Source organism: Eucyclogobius newberryi, unplaced genomic scaffold (assembly GCF_026437365.1).
Source record: "Eucyclogobius newberryi isolate DKJ021-1_F unplaced genomic scaffold, fEucNew1.0.hap1 SCAF_91, whole genome shotgun sequence".
Lineage (NCBI taxonomy): Eukaryota > Metazoa > Chordata > Actinopteri > Gobiiformes > Gobiidae > Eucyclogobius > Eucyclogobius newberryi.
Genome location: NW_027316534.1, coordinates 3,616 through 23,546, shown reverse-complemented (window position 1 = coordinate 23,546; position 19,931 = coordinate 3,616). Strand labels below are relative to the sequence as shown.

Below are 19,931 nucleotides of genomic sequence, written 5' to 3'. Positions count from 1 at the left end.
CCCACAGCGGTCAGAAGAACAGCCACAGAGGTCAGAACATCAGCCACAGCGGTCAGAACAACACCCACAGCGGTCGGAACAACACCCACAGCGGTCAGAACAACACCCACAGCGGTCAGAAGAGCACCCACAGCGGTCAGATGAACAGCCACAGCGGTCAGAACAACACCCACAGCGGTCAGAAAAACACCCACAGCGGTCAGAAGGACACCCACAGCGGTCAGAAGAGTACCCACAGCGGTCAGAACAACACCCACAGCGGTCAGAAGAACAGCCACAGCGGTCAGAACAACACCCACAGCGGTCGGAACAACACCCACAGCGGTCAGAACAACACCCACAGCGGTCAGAAGAGCACCCACAGCGGTCAGATGAACAGCCACAGCGGTCAGAACAACACCCACAGCGGTCAGAAAAACACCCACAGCGGTCAGAAGGACACCCACAGCGGTCAGATGAACAGCCACAGCGGTCAGAACAACACCCACAGCGGTCAGAAAAACACCCACAGCGGTCAGAAGGACACCCACAGTGGTCAGAACAACACCCACAGCGGTCAGAAGAACACCCACAGCGGTCAGAAGAACAGCCACAGCGGTCAAAACAACACCCACAGCGGTCAGAACAACACCCACAGCGGTCAGAACAACACCCACAGCGGTCAGATCAACACCCACAGCGGTCAGAAGAACACCCACAGCGATCAGATCAACACCCACAGCGGTCAGAAGAACACCCACAGCGGTCAGAAGAACAGCCACAGCGGTCAAAACAACACCCACAGCGGTCAGAACAACACCCACAGCGGTCAGAACAACACCCACAGCGGTCAGATCAACACCCACAGCGGTCAGAAGAACACCCACAGCGATCAGATCAACACCCACAGCGGTCAGAAGAACACCCACAGCGGTCAGAACAACAGCCACAGCGGTCAGAAGAACAGCCACAGCGGTCAGAACAACAGCCACAGCGGTCAGAAGAGCACCCACAGCGGTCAGAAGAACACCCACAGCGGTCAGAACAACACCCACAGCGGTCAGAAGAGCACCCACAGCGGTCAGAACAACACCCACAGCGGTCAGATCAACACCCACAGCGGTCAGAAGAACAGCCACAGCGGTCAGAACAACACCCACAGCGGTCAGAAGAGCACCCACAGCGGTCAGAAGAACAGCCACAGCGGTCAGAACATCAGCCACAGCGGTCAGAACAACACCCACAGCGGTCGGAACAACACCCACAGCGGTCAGAACAACACCCACAGCGGTCAGAAGAGCACCCACAGCGGTCAGATGAACAGCCACAGCGGTCAGAACAACACCCACAGCGGTCAGAAAAACACCCACAGCGGTCAGAAGGACACCCACAGCGGTCAGAAGAGTACCCACAGCGGTCAGAACAACACCCACAGCGGTCAGAAGAACAGCCACAGCGGTCAGAACAACACCCACAGCGGTCGGAACAACACCCACAGCGGTCAGAACAACACCCACAGCGGTCAGAAGAGCACCCACAGCGGTCAGATGAACAGCCACAGCGGTCAGAACAACACCCACAGCGGTCAGAAAAACACCCACAGCGGTCAGAAGGACACCCACAGCGGTCAGATGAACAGCCACAGCGGTCAGAACAACACCCACAGCGGTCAGAAAAACACCCACAGCGGTCAGAAGGACACCCACAGCGGTCAGAAGAGTACCCACAGCGGTCAGAACAACACCCACAGCGGTCAGAAGAACAGCCACAGCGGTCAGAACAACACCCACAGCGGTCGGAACAACACCCACAGCGGTCAGAACAACACCCACAGCGGTCAGAAGAGCACCCACAGCGGTCAGATGAACAGCCACAGCGGTCAGAACAACACCCACAGCGGTCAGAAAAACACCCACAGCGGTCAGAAGGACACCCACAGCGGTCAGAAGAGTACCCACAGCGGTCAGAACAACACCCACAGCGGTCAGAACAACAGCCACAGCGGTCAGAACAACAGCCACAGCGGTCAGAACAACACCCACAGCGGTAAGAAGAACACCCACAGCGGTCAGAGGAGCACCCACAGCGGTCAGAACAACAGCCACAGAGGTCAGAACAACACCCACAGCGGTCAGAACAACACCCACAGCGGCCAGAACAACACCCACAGCGGTCAGAACAACAGCCACAGAGGTCAGAACAACACCCACAGCGGTCAGAACAACACCCACAGCGGTCAGAACAACACCCACAGCGGTCAGAACAACACCCACAGCGGTCAGAAGAACAGCCACAGCGGTCGTAATCATGCAGTAAATGAAGACGTTTACTCTTTGTTTGTGAAGTAAAGTGTTTTTTTTACTTGAGTCTTTGTGGATCTGGACGTCCCCCAGGTCCTCGTCCTCCACCTTCTTCACCACCAGAGCGAAGAACACAGCCAGACCCACCACCTAAAGAACACAGAGGAGGGTCTGGACTTTGAGGATCTGGACTTGAGGGTCTGGGCTTGAGGATCTGGACTTGAGGGTCTGGGCTTGAGGATCTGGACTTCAGGGTCTGGGCTTGAGGATCTGGACTTCAGGGTCTGGACTTGAGGGTCTGGACTTCAGGGTCTGGACTCACCTTGAGAGGCTGGATGAGCAGCAGGCTCTGGAAGAAGGACACGCTCATGGACACGAGCCAGCTGATAGACTTCTCTTTCCCAAACTTGAGTCCGTAGAGCATGGTGTAGTACCCCGACACACAGGAGGAGGCAGCCACGAGCAGCCAGGCCACATACACACACCACCAGGGGAGCGCCCGCCTCGGGGGGAGGCGCGGGAGGCTGAGGGGGAGATGAGGCTGTTTAAGGAGAGGGAACCCAAACAGTTCTCCTCATCTGCAGTCCTCCTCACCTGTAGTTGTCCTCACCTGTAGTTCTCCTCACCTGTAGTCCTCCTCACCTGTAGTTCTCCTCACCTGTAGTCCTCCTGACCTGTAGTTATCCTCACCTGTAGTCCTCCTCACCTGTAGTTCTCCTCACCTGTAGTTCTTCTCACCTGTAGTCCTCCTCACCTGTAGTTCTCCTCACCTGTAGTCCTCCTCACCTGTAGTTCTCCTCACCTGTAGTCCTCCTGACCTGTAGTTATCCTCACCTGTAGTCCTCCTCACCTGTAGTTCTCCTCACCTGTAGTTCTTCTCACCTGTAGTCCTCCTCACCTGTAGTTCTCCTCACCTGTAGTTCTCCTCACCTGTAGTTCTCCTCACCTGTAGTCCTCCTCACCTGTAGTTCTCCTCTCCTGTAGTTCTCCTCACCTGTAGTTCTCCTCACCTGTAGTTCTCCTCACCTGTATTTCTCCTCACCAGTAGTCCCCCTCACCAGTAGTCCTCCTCACCTGTAGTTCTCCTCACCTATAGTTCTCCTCACCTGTAGTCCTCCTCACCTGTAGTTCTCCTCACCTGTAGTCCTCCTCACCTGTAGTTCTCCTCACCTGTAGTTTTCCTCACCTGAAGTCCTCCTCACCTGTAGTTCTCCTCACCTGTAGTTCTCCTCACCTGTAGTCCTCCTCACCACTAGTTCTCCTCACCCGTAGTTCTCCTCACCCGTAGTCCTCCTCACCCGTAGTTCTCCTCACCTGTAGTTCTCCTCACCTGTAGTCCTCCTCACCTGTAGTCCTCCTCACCTGTAGTTCTCCTCACCTGTAGTCCTCCTAACCTGTAGTTATCCTCACCTGTAGTTCTCCTCACCTGTAGTCCTCCTCACCTGCAGTTCTCCTCACCTGTAGTCCTCCTCACCTGTAGTCCTCCTCACCTGTCGTTCTCCTCACCTGTAGTCCTCCTCACCTGTAGTTCTCCTCACCTGTAGTTCTCCTCACCTGTAGTTCTCCTCAACTGTAGTCTTCCTCACCTGTAGTTCTCCTCACCTGTAGTTCTCCTCACCTGTAGTTCTCCTCACCTGTAGTTCTCCTCACCTGTAGTCTTCCTCACCTGTAGTTCTCCTCACCTGTAGTTCTCCTCACCTGTAGTCCTCCTCACCTGTAGTTCTCCTCACCTGTCGTTCTCCTCACCTGTAGTCCTCCTCACATGTAGTCCTCCTCACCTGTCGTTCTCCTCACCTGTAGTCCTCCTCACCTGTCGTTCTCCTCACCTGTAGTCGTCCTCACCTGTTGTCCTCCTCACCAGTAGTCCCCCTCACCAGTAGTCCTCCTCACCTGTAGTTCTCCTCACCTATAGTTCTCCTCACCTGTAGTTCTCCTCACCTGTAGTCCTCCTCACCTGTAGTTCTCCTCACCTGTAGTTCTCCTCACCTGTAGTTCTCCTCACCTGTAGTTCTCCTCATCTGTAGTTCTCCTCACCTGTAGTTCTCCTCACCTGTAGTCCTCCTCACCTGTAGTTCTCCTCACCTGTATTTCTCCTCACCTGTATTTCTCCTCAACTTTAGTTCTCCTCACCTGTAGTTCTCCTCACCTGTAGTTCTCCTCACCTGTAGTTCTCCTCACCTTTAGTTCTCCTCATCTGTAGTTCTCCTCACCTGTAGTCCTCCTCACCTGTATTTCTCCTCACCTGTAGTCCTCCTCACCTGTATTTCTCCTCACCTGTAGTCCTCACCTGTAGTTCTCCTCACCTGTATTTCTCCTCACCAGTAGTCCCCCTCACCAGTAGTCCTCCTCACCTGTAGTTCTCCTCACCTATAGTTCTCCTCACCTGTAGTCCTCCTCACCTGTAGTTCTCCTCACCTGTAGTCCTCCTCACCTGTAGTTCTCCTCACCTGTAGTTCTCCTCACCTGAAGTCCTCCTCACCTGAAGTCCTCCTCACCTGTAATTCTCCTCACCTGTAGTTCTCCTCACCTGTAGTTCTCCTCACCTGTAGTTCTCCTCACCTGTAGTCCTCCTCACCTGTAGTTCTCCTCACCTGTAGTTCTCCTCACCTGTAGTCCTCCTCACCTGTAGTTCTCCTCACCTGTAGTTCTCCTCACCTGCAGTTCTCCTCACCTGTAGTCCTCCTCACCTGTAGTCCTCCTCACCTGTCGTTCTCCTCACCTGTAGTCCTCCTCACCTGTAGTTCTTCTCACCTGTAGTTCTCCTCACCTGTAGTTCTCCTCACCTGTAGTCTTCCTCACCTGTAGTTCTCCTCACCTGTAGTTCTCATCACCTGTAGTTCTTCTCACCTGTAGTTCTTCTCACCTGTAGTCCTCCTCGCCTGTAGTTCTCCTCACCTGTAGTTCTCCTCACCTGTTGTTCTCCTCACCTGTAGTTCTCCTCACCTTTAGTTCTCCTCACCTGTAGTTCTCCTCACCTGTAGTCCTCCTCACCTGTAGTTCTCCTCACCTGTATTTCTCCTCACCTGTAGTCCCCCTCACCAGTAGTCCTCCTCACCTGTAGTTCTCCTCACCTATAGTTCTTCTCACCTGTAGTCCTCCTCACCTGTAGTCCTCCTCACCTGTAGTTCTCCTCACCTGTAGTTCTCCTCACCTGAAGTCCTCCTCACCTGTAGTCACCCTCACCTGTAGTTCTCCTCACCTGTAGTTCTCCTCACCTGTAGTCCTCCTCACCTGTAGTTCTCCTCACCTGTAGTCCTCCTCACCTGTAGTCCTCCTCACCTGTAGTCCTCCTCACCTGTAGTTCTCCTCACCTGTAGTTCTCCTCACCTGTAGTTCTCCTCACCTTTAGTTCTCTTCACCTGTAGCTCTCCTCACATGTAATCCTCCTAACCTGTCGTTCTCCTCACCTGTAGTCCTCCTCACCTGTAGTCCTCCTCACCTGTAGTCCCCCTCACCAGTAGTCCTCCTCACCTGTAGTTCTCCTCACCTATAGTTCTCCTCACCTTTAGTCCTCCTCACCTGTAGTTCTCCTCACCTGTAATCCTCCTCACCTGTAGTTCTTCTCACCTGTAGTTCTCACCTTTAGTTCTCCTCACCTGTAGTCCTCCTCACCTGTAGTTCTCACCTGTAGTCCTCCTCACCTGTACTTCTCCTAACCTGTAGTTCTCCTCACCTTTAGTCCTTCTCATCTGCAGTTCTCCTCACCTGTAGTCCTCCTCACCTATAGTTCTTCTCACCTGTAGTCCTCCTCACCTGTAGTTCTCCTCACCTGTAGTTCTCCTCACCTGTAGTTCTCCTCACCTGTAGTCCTCCTCACCTGTAGTTCTCCTCACCTGTAGTTCTCCTCACTTGTAGTTCTCCTCACCTGTAGTTCTCCTCACCTTTAGTTCTCCTCACCTTTAGTTCTCCTCACCTGTAGTTCTCCTCACCTGTAGTCCTCCTCACCTGTAGTTCTCCTCACCTGTAGTTCTCCTCACCTGTAGTCCTCCTCACCAGTAGTCCCCCTGACCAGTAGTTCTCCTCACCTATAGTTCTCCTCACCTTTAGTTCTCCTCACCTGTAGTTCTCCTCACATTTAGTTCTCCTCACCTGTAGTTCTCCTCACCTTTAGTTCTCCTCACCTGTAGTTCTCCTCACCTGTAGTTCTCCTCACCTTTAGTTCTCCTCACCTGTAGTTCTCCTCACCTGTAGTTCTCCTCACCTGTAGTTCTCCTCACCTGTAGTCCTCCTCACCTGTAGTTCTCCTCACCTGTAGTTCTCCTCACCTGTATTTCTTCTCACCTGTAGTCCTCCTCACCTGTAGTTCTCCTCACCTGTATTTCTCCTCACCAGTAGTCCTCCTCACCTATAGTTCTCCTCACCTGTAGTCCCCCTCACCTGTAGTCCCCCTCACCTGTAGTTCTCCTCACCTGTAGTTCTCCTCACCTGTAGTTCTCCTCACCTGTAGTCCTCCTCACCTGTAGTCCTCCTCACCTGTAGTTCTCCTCACCTGTAGTTCTCCTCACCTGAAGTCCTCCTCACCTGTAGTTCTCCTCACCTGTAGTTCTCCTCACCTGTAGTTCTCACCTGTAGTCCTCCTCACCTGTAGTTCTCCTCACCTGTAGTCCTCCTCACCTGTAGTTCTCCTCACGTATAGTTCTCCTCACCTGTAGTCCTCCTCACATGTAGTCCTCCTCACCTGTCGTTCTCCTCACCTGTAGTCCTCCTCACCTGTAGTCCTCCTCACCTGTAGTCCTCCTCACCTGTAGTTCTCCTCACCTGTAGTTCTCCTCACCTGTAGTTCTCCTCACCTGTAGTTCTCCTCACCTTTAGTCCTCCTCACCTGTAGTTCTCATCACCTGTAGTCCTCCTCACCTTTAGTCCTCCTCACCTGTCGTTCTCCTCACCTGTAGTCCTCCTCACCTGTAGTCCTCCTCACCAGTAGTCCCCCTCACCAGTAGTCCTCCTCACCTGTAGTTCTCCTCACCTGTAGTTCTCCTCACCTGTAGTCCTCCTCACCTGTAGTCCTCCTCACCTGTAGTTCTCCTCACCTGTAGTCCTCCTCACCTGTAGTTCTCCTCACCTGTAGTTCTCCTCACCTGTAGTTCTCCTCACCTGTAGTTCTCCTCACCTTTAGTCCTCCTCACCTGTAGTTCTCCTCACCTGTAGTCCTCCTCACCTGTAGTTCTCCTCACCTGTAGTCCTCCTCACCTGTAGTTCTCCTCACCTGTAGTTCTCCTCACCTGTATTTCTCCTCACCTGTAGTTCTCCTCACCTGTAGTCCTCCTCACCTGTATTTCTCCTCACCTGTAGTTCTCCTCACCAGTAGCCCCCCTCACCAGTAGTCCTCCTCACCTGTAGTTCTCCTCACCTGTAGTCCTCCTCACCTGTAGTTCTCCTCACCTGTAGTCCTCCTCACCTGTAGTTCTCCTCACCTGTAGTCCTCCTCACCTGTCGTTCTCCTCACCTGTAGTCCTCCTCACCTGTAGTCCTCCTCACCTTTAGTTCTCACCTGTAGTCCTCCTCACCTGTACTTCTCCTAACCTGTAGTCCTCCTCACCTATAGTTCTTCTCACCTGTAGTCCTCCTCACCTGTAGTTCTCCTCACCTGTAGTTCTCACCTGTAGTCCTCCTCACCTGTAGTTCTCCTCACCTTTAGTTCTCCTCACCTGTAGTTCTCCTCACATGTAATCCTCCTCACCTGTCGTTCTCCTCACCTGTAGTCCCCCTCACCAGTATTCCTCCTCACCTGTAGTTCTCCTCACCTATAGTTCTCCTCACCTGTAGTCCTCCTCACATGTAGTTCTCCTCACCTGTAGTCCTCCTCACCTGTAGTTCTCCTCACCTGTAGTTCTCCTCACCTGTAGTTCTCACCTGTAGTTCTCCTCACCTGTAGTCCTCCTCACCTGTAGTTCTCCTCACCTGTAGTTCTCCTCACCTGTAGTCCTCCTCACCAGTAGTCCCCCTGACCAGTAGTTCTCCTCACCTATAGTTCTCCTCACCTTTAGTTCTCCTCACCTGTAGTTCTCCTCACCTGTAGTTCTCCTCACCTTTAGTCCTCCTCACCTTTAGTCCTCCTCACCTGTAGTTCTCCTCACCTGTAGTTCTCCTCACCTCTATTTCTCCTCACCTGTAGTCCTCCTCACCTGTAGTTCTCCTCACCTGTAGTTCTCCTCACCTGTAGTTCTCCTCACCTGTAGTTCTCCTCACCTGTAGTTCTCCTCACCTTTAGTTCTCCTCACCTGTAGTCCTCCTCACCTGTAGTTCTCCTCACCTGTAGTTCTCCTCACCTATAGTTCTCCTCACCTGTAGTCCTCCTCACCTGTAGTCCTCCTCACCTGTAGTCCTCCTCACCTGTAGTTCTCCTCACCTGTAGTCCTCCTCACCTGTAGTTCTCCTCACCTGTAGTTCTCCTCACCTGTAGTTCTCCTCACCTGTAGTCCTCCTCACCAGTAGTCCCCCTCACCAGTAGTCCTCCTCACCTGTAGTTCTCCTCACCTTTAGTTCTCCTCACCTATAGTTCTCCTCACCTTTAGTCCTCCTCACCTGTAGTTCTCCTCACCTCTATTTCTCCTCACCTGTAGTCCTCCTCACCTGTAGTTCTCCTCACCTGTAGTTCTCCTCACCTGTAGTTCTCCTCACCTGTAGTCCTCCTCACCTGTAGTTCTCCTCACCTGTATTTCTCCTCACCTGTAGTCCTCCTCACCTGTAGTTCTCCTCACCTGTATTTCTCCTCACCAGTAGTCCCCCTCACCAGTAGTCCTCCTCACCTGTAGTTCTCCTCACCTATAGTTCTCCTCACCAGTAGTCCTCCTCACCTGTAGTTCTCCTCACCTGTAGTCCTCCTCACCTGTAGTTCTCCTCACCTGTAGTTCTCCTCACCTGAAGTCCTCCTCACCTGTAGTTCTCCTCACCTGTAGTCCTCCTCACCTGTAGTTCTCCTCACCTGTAGTTCTCCTCACCTGTAGTCCTCCTCACCTGTAGTTCTCATCACGTATAGTTCTCCTCACCTGTAGTCCTCCTCACATGTAGTCCTCCTCACCTGTCGTTCTCCTCACCTGTAGTCCTCCTCACCTGTAGTCCTCCTCACCTGTAGTCCTCCTCACCTGTAGTTCTCCTCACCTGTAGTTCTCCTCACCTGTAGTCCTCCTCACCTGTCGTTCTCCTCACCTGTAGTCCTCCTCACCTGTAGTCCTCCTCACCAGTAGTCCCCCTCACCAGTAGTCCTCCTCACCAGTAGTTCTCCTCACCTATAGTTCTCCTCACCTGTAGTCCTCCTCACCTGTAGTTCTCCTCACCTGTAGTCCTCCTCACCTGTAGTTCTCCTCACCTGTAGTTCTCCTCACCTGTAGTCCTCCTCACCTGTAGTTCTCCTCACCTGTAGTTCTCCTCACCTGTAGTCCTCCTCACCAGTAGTCCCCCTCACCAGTAGTCCTCCTCACCTGTAGTTCTCCTCACCTATAGTTCTCCTCACCTTTAGTTCTCCTCACCTGTAGTTCTCCTCACCTGTAGTCCTCCTCACCTGTAGTTCTCCTCACCTGTATTCCTCCTCACCTGTAGTTCTCCTCACCTGTAGTTCTCCTCACCTGTAGTTCTCCTCACCTGTAGTTCTCCTCACCTGTAGTTCTCCTCACCTTTAGTTCTCCTCACCTGTAGTTCTCCTCACCTGTAGTCCTCCTCACCTGTAGTTCTCCTCACCTGTATTTCTCCTCACCTGTAGTCCTCCTCACCTGTAGTTCTCCTCACCTGTATTTCTCCTCACCAGTAGTCCCCCTCACCAGTAGTCCTCCTCACCTGTAGTTCTCCTCACCTATAGTTCTCCTCACCAGTAGTCCTCCTCACCAGTAGTCCCCCTCACCAGTAGTCCTCCTCACCTGTAGTTCTCCTCACCTATAGTTCTTCTCACCTTTAGTTCTCCTCACCTGTAGTTCTCCTCACCTTTAGTCCTCCTCACCTGTATTTCTCCTCACCTGTAGTCCTCCTCACCTGTAGTTCTCCTCACCTTTAGTTCTCCTCACCTGTAGTTCTCCTCACCTGTAGTCCTCCTCACCTGTAGTTCTCCTCACCTGTATTTCTCCTCACCTGTAGTTCTCCTCACCTGTAGTTCTCCTCACCTGTATTTCTCCTCACCCGTAGTCCCCCTCACCAGTAGTCCTCCTCACCTGTAGTTCTCCTCACCTATAGTTCTCCTCACCTGTAGTCCTCCTCACCTGTAGTTCTCCTCACCTGTAGTCCTCCTCACCTGTAGTTCTCCTCACCTGTAGTCCTCCTCACCTGTAGTTATCCTCACCTGAAGTCCTCCTCACCTGTAGTTCTCCTCACCTTTAGTTCTCCTCACCTGTAGTTCTCCTCACCTGTAGTCCTCCTCACCTGTCGTTCTCCTCACCTGTAGTCCTCCTCACCTTTAGTTCTCCTCACCTGTAGTTCTCACCTGTAGTCCTCCTCACCTGTAGTTCTCCTCACCTATAGTTCTCCTCACCTGTAGTCCTCCTCACATGTAGTCCTCCTCACCTGTAGTCCTCCTCACCTGTAGTTATCCTCACCTGAAGTCCTCCTCACCTGTAGTTCTCCTCACCTGTAGTTCTCCTCACCTGCAGTCCTCCTCACCTGTAGTCCTCCTCACCTGTCGTTCTCCTCACCTGTAGTCCTCCTCACCAGAGTTCTCCTCACCTGTAGTTCTCCTCACCTGTAGTTCTCCTCACCTGTAGTTCTCCTCACCTGTAGTTCTTCTCACCTGTAGTTCTTCTCACCAGTAGTCCTCCTCACCTGTAGTTCTCCTCACCTATAGTTCTCCTCACCTGCAGTCCTCCTCACCTGTAGTTCTCCTCACCTGTAGTCCTCACCTGTAGTTCTCCTCACCTGTAGTTCTCCTCACCTGAAGTCCTCCTCACCTGTAGTTCTCCTCACCTGTAGTTCTCCTCACCTGTAGTCCTCCTCACCTGTAGTTCTCCTCACCTGTAGTTCTCCTCACCTGTAGTCCTCCTCACCTGTAGTTCTCCTCACCTGTAGTTCTCCTCACCTGTAGTTCTCCTCACCTGTAGTCCTCCTCACCTGTAGTTCTCCTCACCTGTAGTTCTCCTCACCTATAGTCCTCCTAACCTGTAGTCCTCCTCACCTGTAGTTCTCCTCACCTGTAGTTCTCCTCACCTGTAGTCCTCCTCACCTGTAGTCCTCCTCACCTGTAGTCCTCCTCACCTGTAGTTCTCCTCACCTGTAGTTCTCCTCACCTGTAGTCCTCCTCACCTGTAGTCCTCCTCAACTGTAGTCCTCCTCACCTGTAGTTCTCCTCACCTGTAGTTCTCCTCACCTGTAGTTCTCCTCACCTATAGTCCTCCTCACCTGCCGTTCTCCTCACCTGTAGTCCTCCTCACCTTTAGTTCTCCTCACCTGTAGTTCTCCTCACCTGTAGTCCTCCTCACCTGTAGTCCTCCTCACCAGTAGTCCCCCTCACCAGTAGTCCTCCTCACCTGTAGTTCTCCTCACCTATAGTTCTCCTCACCTGTAGTCCTCCTCACCTTTAGTTCTCCTCACCTGTAGTCCTCCTCACCTGTAGTCCTCCTCACCTGTAGTTCTCCTCACCTGTAGTTCTCCTCACCTGTAGTCCTCTTCACCAGTAGTCCCCCTCACTAGTAGTCCTCCTCACCTGTAGTTCTCCTCACCTTTAGTTCTCCTCACCTTTAGTTCTCCTCACCTGTAGTTCTCCTCACCTGTAGTTCTCCTCACCTTTAGTCCTCCTCACCTTTAGTCCTCCTCACCTGTAGTTCTCCTCACCTGTAGTCCTCTTCACCTGTAGTTCTCCTCACCTGAAGTCCTCCTCACCTGTAGTTCTCCTCACCTGTAGTTCTCCTCACCTGTAGTCCTCCTCACCTGTAGTTATCCTCACCTATAGTTCTCCTCACCTGTAGTCCTCCTCACCTGTAGTTCTCCTCACCTGTAGTTCTCCTCACCTGCAGTCCTCCTCACCTGTAGTCCTCCTCACCTGTAGTTCTCTTTTTCTCTCAGTCTCTCCTTCAGGACCTGGACTCTCTTGAGGCTCTGGCTGAAGCTTTGTAGATTCGGTCCTTTGGGTCTCAGGAGTCTGGTCCGGCTCGGTTTCTGGTTCTGGTCCTGGTTCTGGTCCTGGTTCTGGTCCAGCGTGATGTCACTGAGCTGCTTCTCCAGGCGACAGAGTTCAGAGTAAAGTTCCTCTTCACTGTCACTGGGATCAGGACCAGCTTCTGAAAGCACACGACAAATGTGTCAGATGCCCTCCCTGTGACTACGTCTGTGGTCATGAAGTCATTTGAGCACATGGTCCTCTCCCACCTCAAGTCTCTCACCTCCCCCCTACTGGACCCCCTGTTGGACCTCCTGCTGGACCCCCTGCTGGACCCCCTGTTGGACCTCCTGCTGGACCCCCTACTTGACCCCCTACTGGACCTCCTGTTGGACCTCCTGCTGGACCCCCTGCTGGACCCCCTGTTGGACCTCCTGCTGGACCCCCTGCTGGATCCCCTGTTGGACCTCCTGCTGGACCCCCTACTGGACCCCCTGTTGGACCTCCTGCTGGACCCCCTACTGGACCCCCTGTTGGACCTCCTGCTGGACCCCCTACTGGACCCCCTACTGGACCTCCTGTTGGACCTCCTGCTGGACCCCCTGCTGGACCCCCTGTTGGACCTCCTGCTGGACCCCCTACTGGACCCCCTGTTGGACCTCCTGCTGGACCCCCTGCTGGACCCCCTGTTGGACCTCCTGCTGGACCCCCTACTGGACCCCCTGTTGGACCTCCTGCTGGACCCCCTGCTGGACCCCCTGTTGGACCTCCTGCTGGACCCCCTACTGGACCCCTTGCTGGACCCCCTGCTGGACCCCCTACTGGACCCCCTACTGGACCCCCTGCTGGACCCCCTCCCCTTGTTGGACCTCCTGCTGGACCCCCTACTGGACCCCCTGTTGGACCTCCTGCTGGACCCCCTGTTGGACCTCCTGCTGGACCCCCTACTGGACCCCCTGTTGGACCTCCTGCTGGACCCCCTGCTGGACCCCCTGTTGGACCTCCTGCTGGACCTCCTGCTGGACCCCCTACTGGACCCCCTACTGGACCCCCTACTGGACCTCCTGTTGGACCTCCTGCTGGACCCCCTGTTGGACCTCCTGCTGGACACCCTACTGGACCCCCTGTTGGACCTCCTGCTGGACCCCCTACTGGACCCCCTGTTGGACCTCCTGCTGGACCCCCTGCTGGACCCCCTGTTGGACCTCCTGCTGGACCTCCTGCTGGACCCCCTACTGAACCCCCTGTTGGACCTCCTGCTGGACCCCCTGCTGGACCTCCTGTTGGACCTCCTGCTGGACCCCCTACTGGACCCCCTGTTGGACCCCCTGCTGGACCCCCTGTTGGACCTCCTGCTGGACCCCCTACTGGACCCCTTGCTGGACCCCCTGCTGGACCCCCTACTGGACCCCCTACTGGACCCCCTGCTGGACCCCCTCCCCCTGTTGGACCTCCTGCTGGACCCCCTACTGGACCCCCTGTTGGACCTCCTGCTGGACCCCCTGTTGCACCTCCTGCTGGACACCCTACTGGACCCCCTGTTGGACCTCCTGCTGGACCCCCTGCTGGACCCCCTGTTGGACCTCCTGCTGGACCTCCTGCTGGACCCCCTACTGGACCCCCTACTGGACCTCCTGTTGGACCTCCTGCTGGACCCCCTGTTGGACCTCCTGCTGGACCCCCTACTGGACCTCCTGCTGGACCCCCTACTGGACCCCCTGTTGGACCTCCTGCTGGACCCCCTGCTGGACCCCCTGTTGGACCTCCTGCTGGACCCCCTACTGGACCCCCTACTGGACTTCCTGTTGGACCTCCTGCTGGACCCCCTGCTGGATCCCCTGCTGGATCCCCTGTTGGACCTCCTGCTGGACCCCCTACTGGACCTCCTGCCCCTGTTGGACCTCCTGCTAGACCCCCTTCTGGACCCCCTGTTGGACCTCCTGCTGGACCTCCTGCTGGACCCCCTGCTGGACCCCCTGTTGGACCCCCTACTTGACCCCCTACTGGACCTCCTGTTGGACCTCCTGCTGGACTCCCTGCTGGATCCCCTGTTGGACCTCCTGCTGGACCCCCTACTGGACCCCCTGTTGGACCTCCTGCTGGACCCCCTGCTGGACCCCCTGTTGGACCTCCTGCTGGACCCCCTACTGGACCCCCTACTGGACCTCCTGTTGGACCTCCTGCTGGACCCCCTGCTGGACCCCCTGTTGGACCTCCTGCTGGACCCCCTACTTGACCCCCTACTGGACCTCCTGCTGGACCCCCTACTGGACCCCCTGTTGGACCTCCTGCTGGACCCCCTGTTGGACCTCCTGCTGGACCCCCTACTGGACCCCCTGTTGGACCTCCTGCTGGACCCCCTGTTGGACCTCCTGCTGGACCCCCAACTGGACCCCCTACTGGACCTCCTGTTGGACCTCCTGCTGGACCCCCTACTGGACCCCCTGTTGGACCTCCTGCTGGACCCCCTACTGGACCCCCTGTTGGACCTCCTGCTGGACCCCCTGCTGGACCCCCTGTTGGACCTCCTGCTGGACCCCCTACTGGACCCCCTACTGGACCTCCTGTTGGACCTCCTGCTGGACCCCCTGCTGGATCCCCTGTTGGACCTCCTGCTGGACCCCCTGCTGGACCCCCTGCTGGACCTCCTGCTGGACCCCCTGCTGGACCCCCTGTTGGACCTCCTGCTGGACCCCCTACTGGACCCCCTGTTGGACCTCCTGCTGGACCCCCTGCTGGAACCCCTGTTGGACCTCCTGCTGGACCCCCTACTGGACCCCCTGTTGGACCTCCTGCTGGACCCCCTGCTGGATCCCCTGTTGGACCTCCTGCTGGACCCCCTGCTGGACCCCCTGTTGGACCTCCTGCTGGACCCCCTGCTGGACCCCCTGTTGGACCTCCTGCTGGACCCCCTACTGGACCCCCTACTGGACCTCCTGTTGGACCTCCTGCTGGACCCCCTGCTGGACCCCCTGTTGGACCTCCTGCTGGACCCCCTACTTGACCCCCTACTGGACCTCCTGTTGGACCTCCTGCTGGACCCCCTGCTGGATCCCCTGTTGGACCTCCTGCTGGACCCCCTACTGGACCCCCTGTTGGACCTCCTGCTGGACCCCCTGTTGGACCTCCTGCTGGACCCCTACTGGACCCCCTGTTGGACCTCCTGCTGGACCCCCTGTTGGACCTCCTGCTGGACCCCCAACTGGACCCCCTACTGGACCTCCTGTTGGACCTCCTGCTGGACCCCCTGCTGGACCCCCTGTTGGACCTCCTGCTGGACCCCCTACTGGACCCCCTGTTGGACCTCCTGCTGGACCCCCTGCTGGACCCCCTGTTGGACCTCCTGCTGGACCCCCTACTGGACCCCCTACTGGACCTCCTGTTGGACCTCCTGCTGGACCCCCTGCTGGATCCCCTGTTGGACCTCCTGCTGGACCCCCTGCTGGACCCCCTGCTGGACCCCCTGTTGGACCTCCTGCTGGACCCCCTACTGGACCCCCTGTTGGACCTCCTGCTGGACCCCCTGCTGGACCCCCTGTTGGACCTCCTGCTGGACCCCCTACTGGACCCCCTACTGGACCTCCTGTTGGACCTCCTGCTGGACCCCCTGCTGGATCCCCTGTTGGACCTCCTGCTGGACCCCCTGCTGGACCCCCTGCTGGACCTCCTGCTGGACCCCCTGCTGGACCCCCTGTTGGACCTCCTGCTGGACCCCCTACTGGACCCCCTGTTGGACCTCCTGCTGGACCCCCTGCTGGACCCCCTGTTGGACCTCCTGCTGGACCCCCTACTGGACCCCCTACTGGACCTCCTGTTGGACCTCCTGCTGGACCCCCTGCTGGATCCCCTGTTGGACCTCCTGCTGGACCCCCTGCTGGACCCCCTGCTGGACCTCCTGCTGGACCTCCTGTTGGACCTCCTGCTGGACCCCCTGCTGGATCCCCTGTTGGACCTCCTGCTGGACCCCCTGCTGGACCTCCTGCTGGACCCCCTGCTGGACCTCCTGCTGGACCCCCTGCTGGACCTCCTGCTGGACCTCCTGCTGGACCTCCTGCTGGACCTCCTGCAGTTCACCTACAGAACCAACAGGTCTGTGGACGACACCATCAACCTGGCTCTCCACTTCACCTGCAGCACCTGGACTCCTCGGGAACCTACACCAGGATCAACACCACCTCATCACCATGACGACACCACCCTCATCACCACGACGACACCGCCCTCATCACCATGACGACACCGCCCTCATCACCACGACGACACCACCCACATCACCACGACGACACCACCCTCATCACCATGACGACACCACCCACATCACCACGACGACACCACCCTCATCACCACGACGACACCGCCCTCATCACCACGACGACACCGCCCTCATCACCACGACGACACCGCCCTCATCACCACGACGACACCACCCACATCACCACGACGACACCACCCTCATCACCATGACTACACCACCCACATCACCACGACGACACCACCCTCATCACCACGACGACACCACCCTCATCACCATGACGACACCACCCTCATCACCACGACGACACCACCCTCATCACCATGACGACACCACCCTCATCACCACGACGACACCACCCTCATCACCATGACGACACCGACGACACCACCCTCATCACCATGACGACACCACCCTCATCACCAAGACGGTCTCATCTCGGACTGGGATGAGTCTGTCTACAGGAGGTGGAGCGGCTGGTGCAGCGGTAACAACCTGGAGCTCTGTGGACTCCTCCCTCTGCACCACCATCACCTCCTCCATCACCTCCTCCATCACCTCCTCCATCACCTCCTCCATCACCTCCTCCATCACCTCCTCCATCACTGTGTGGTACGCTGGAGCCACAGACAGGGCCAAACAGAGACTACAGCGCCCTCTGCTGAGAAGGTTATCGGCTGCAGACTTCATCTCTGCAGGAGGCCACTCCCCTCAGGACCAGAACCTCCCATCATAAGAACAGTTTCTTTCCCTCATGAACACCTGTCACTCCCTGTCACTCCCTGTCACTCCCTGTCACTCCCTGTCACTCCCTGTCACTTCTACTGCACAACATACTTTATATTGTACTTATTGTATGTACTATAGTACTATAGTACTATAGTAGTACTATAGTACCCCCGTTATGCTGCATGTCCTCCCCTCTCTCATCCCCGTTATGCTGCAGGGCTCTTTATGATTGTCCAACATTAAAAGTTAAAACCAATGGTCACTGCCTCTGGACAGAGGGGTCGGACAGGGCTGTGCCTGGTCTCTCCTCATGTTTGCTCTGGACAGAGGGGTCAGACAGGGCTGTGCCTGGTCTCTCCTCATGTTTGCTCTGGACAGAGGGGTCAGACAGGGCTGTGTCTGGTCTCTCCTCATGTTTGCTCTGGACAGAAGGGTCAGACAGGGCTGTGTCTGGTCTCTCCTCATGTTTGCTCTGGACAGAGGGGTCAGACAGGGCTGTGTCTGGTCTCTCCTCATGTTTGCTCTGGACAGAAGGGTCAGACAGGGCTGTGTCTGGTCTCTCCTCATGTTTGCTCTGGACAGAAGGGTCAGAGAGGGCTGTGTCTGGTCTCTCCTCATGTTTGCTCTGGACAGAGGGGTCAGACAGGGCTGTGTCTGGTCTCTCCTCATGTTTGCTCTGGACAGAGGGGTCAGACAGGGCTGTGTCTGGTCTCTCCTCATGTTTGCTCTGGACAGAGGGGTCAGACAGGGCTGTGCCTGGTCTCTCCTCATGTTTGCTCTGGACAGAGGGGTCAGACAGGGCTGTGTCTGGTCTCTCCTCATGTTTGCTCTGGACAGAGGGGTCAGACAGGGCTGTGTCTGGTCTCTCCTCATGTTTGAACCATTGGTTAAATTTATTAAACAATCAAAAACAATTCACGGTGTTTCACTCGATGGGACGGAACATGTGTGTGTTTTATGTGTGTGTGTGTGTGTGTGTGTGTTTTATGTGTGTGTGTGTGTGTGTGTGTGTTTTATGTGTGTGTGTGTGTGTGTGTGTGTGTTTTATGTGTGTGTGTGTGTGTGTGTGTTTTATGTGTGTGTGTGTGTGTTTTATGTGTGTGTGTGAGTGTGTTTTATGTGTGTGTTTTATGTGTGTGTGTGTGTGTGTGTTTTATGTGTGTGTGTGTGTGTGTGTTTTATGTGTGTGTGTGTGTGTGTGTTTTATGTGTGTGTGTGTGTGTGTGTGTGTGTGTTTTATGTGTGTGTGTTTTATGTGTGTGTGTGTGTGTGTTTTATGTGTGTGTGTGTGTGTGTGTGTTTTATGTGTGTGTGTGTGTTTTATGTGTGTGTTTTATGTGTGTGTGTGTGTGTGTTTTATGTGTGTGTGTGTGTGTGTGTGTGTTTTATGTGTGTGTGTGTGTGTGTGTGTTTTATGTGTGTGTGTGTGTGTGTGTTTTATGTGTGTGTGTGTGTGTGTGTTTTATGTGTGTGTGTGTGTGTGTTTTATGTGTGTGTTTTATGTGTGTGTTTTATGTGTGTGTTTTATGTGTGTGTTTTATGTGTGTGTGTGTGTGTGTGTGTGTGTTTTATGTGTGTGTGTGTGTGTGTGTTTTATGTGTGTGTGTGTGTGTGTGTTTTATGTGTGTGTGTGTGTGTGTGTGTGTGTGTGTGTTTTATGTGTGTGTGTTTTATGTGTGTGTGTGTGTGTGTGTGTTTTATGTGTGTGTGTGTGTGTGTGTGTTTTATGTGTGTGTGTGTGTGTGTGTGTGTTTTATGTGTGTGTGTGTGTTTTATGTGTGTGTGTGTGTGTGTGTGTTTTATGTGTGTGTGTGTGTTTTATGTGTGTGTTTTATGTGTGTGTGTGTGTGTGTTTTATGTGTGTGTGTGTGTGTGTGTGTGTGTTTTATGTGTGTGTGTGTGTGTGTGTGTTTTATGTGTGTGTTTTATGTGTGTGTTTTATGTGTGTGTTTTATGTGTGTGTTTTATGTGTGTGTTTTATGTGTGTGTTTTATGTGTGTGTGTGTGTGTGTGTGTGTGTTTTATGTGTGTGTGTGTGTGTGTGTTTGACCTTTCTTCTCCTGGTGTAGTGTGTTCTTCACAAGTCTCAGTGACACAAACTCTTCCAGTTCCAACAGAACTTTGTCCAAATCCTTCTGTCGTCTGAGTCTGGACTTGGACAGAGACTGGACCAGTTTAGACACTTTCTGCAAAACAACCGTCATTTTAGTGTATTTCATCTTCACCAGTCCTGGTTTAGTCCGGGTTTAGTCCGGGTTTAGTCCGGGTTTAGTCCGGGTTTAGTCCGGGTTTAGTCCTGGTTTAGTCCTGGTTTAGTCCTGGTTTAGACCTGGTTTAGTCCTGGTTTAGTCCGGGTTCAGACCTGGTTTAGACCTGGTTTAGTCCGGGTTTAGTCCGGGTTTAGTCCTGGTTTAGTCCTGGTTTAGTCCTGGTTTAGTCCTGGTTTAGACCTGGTTTAGTCCTGGTTTAGTCCTGGTTTAGTCCTGGTTTAGTCCTGGTTTGGAACTGGTTTAGTCCTGGTTTGGAACTGGCTTAGTCCTGGTTTAGTCCTGGTTTAGTCCTGGTTTAGTCCTGGTTTAGTCCTGGTTTAGTCCGGGTTCAGACCTGGTTTAGTCCGGGTTTAGTCCTGGTTTAGTCCGGGTTCAGACCTGGTTTA

General features: G+C 54.7%; 1 protein-coding gene across 1 annotated transcript in view; it reads right to left on the bottom strand.

The window, feature by feature from the left end:
• The window catches only part of LOC140354518 (polycystin-1-like protein 2), a 61,371-nt gene extending 41,892 nt beyond the window's left edge, over nucleotides 1-19,479 (bottom strand). Inside the window, exons 1-4 of the mRNA XM_072439554.1 lie at nucleotides 19,326-19,479; nucleotides 12,276-12,475; nucleotides 2,602-2,820; nucleotides 2,342-2,429 (exon numbers count right to left, since the gene is read on the bottom strand). Of these exons, the coding sequence (XP_072295655.1) occupies nucleotides 2,342-2,429; nucleotides 2,602-2,820; nucleotides 12,276-12,475; nucleotides 19,326-19,479 (661 nt within the window). The remainder of the gene's footprint in view (nucleotides 1-2,341; nucleotides 2,430-2,601; nucleotides 2,821-12,275; nucleotides 12,476-19,325) is intronic.
• Between the last annotated feature and the right edge of the window lie 452 nt (nucleotides 19,480-19,931).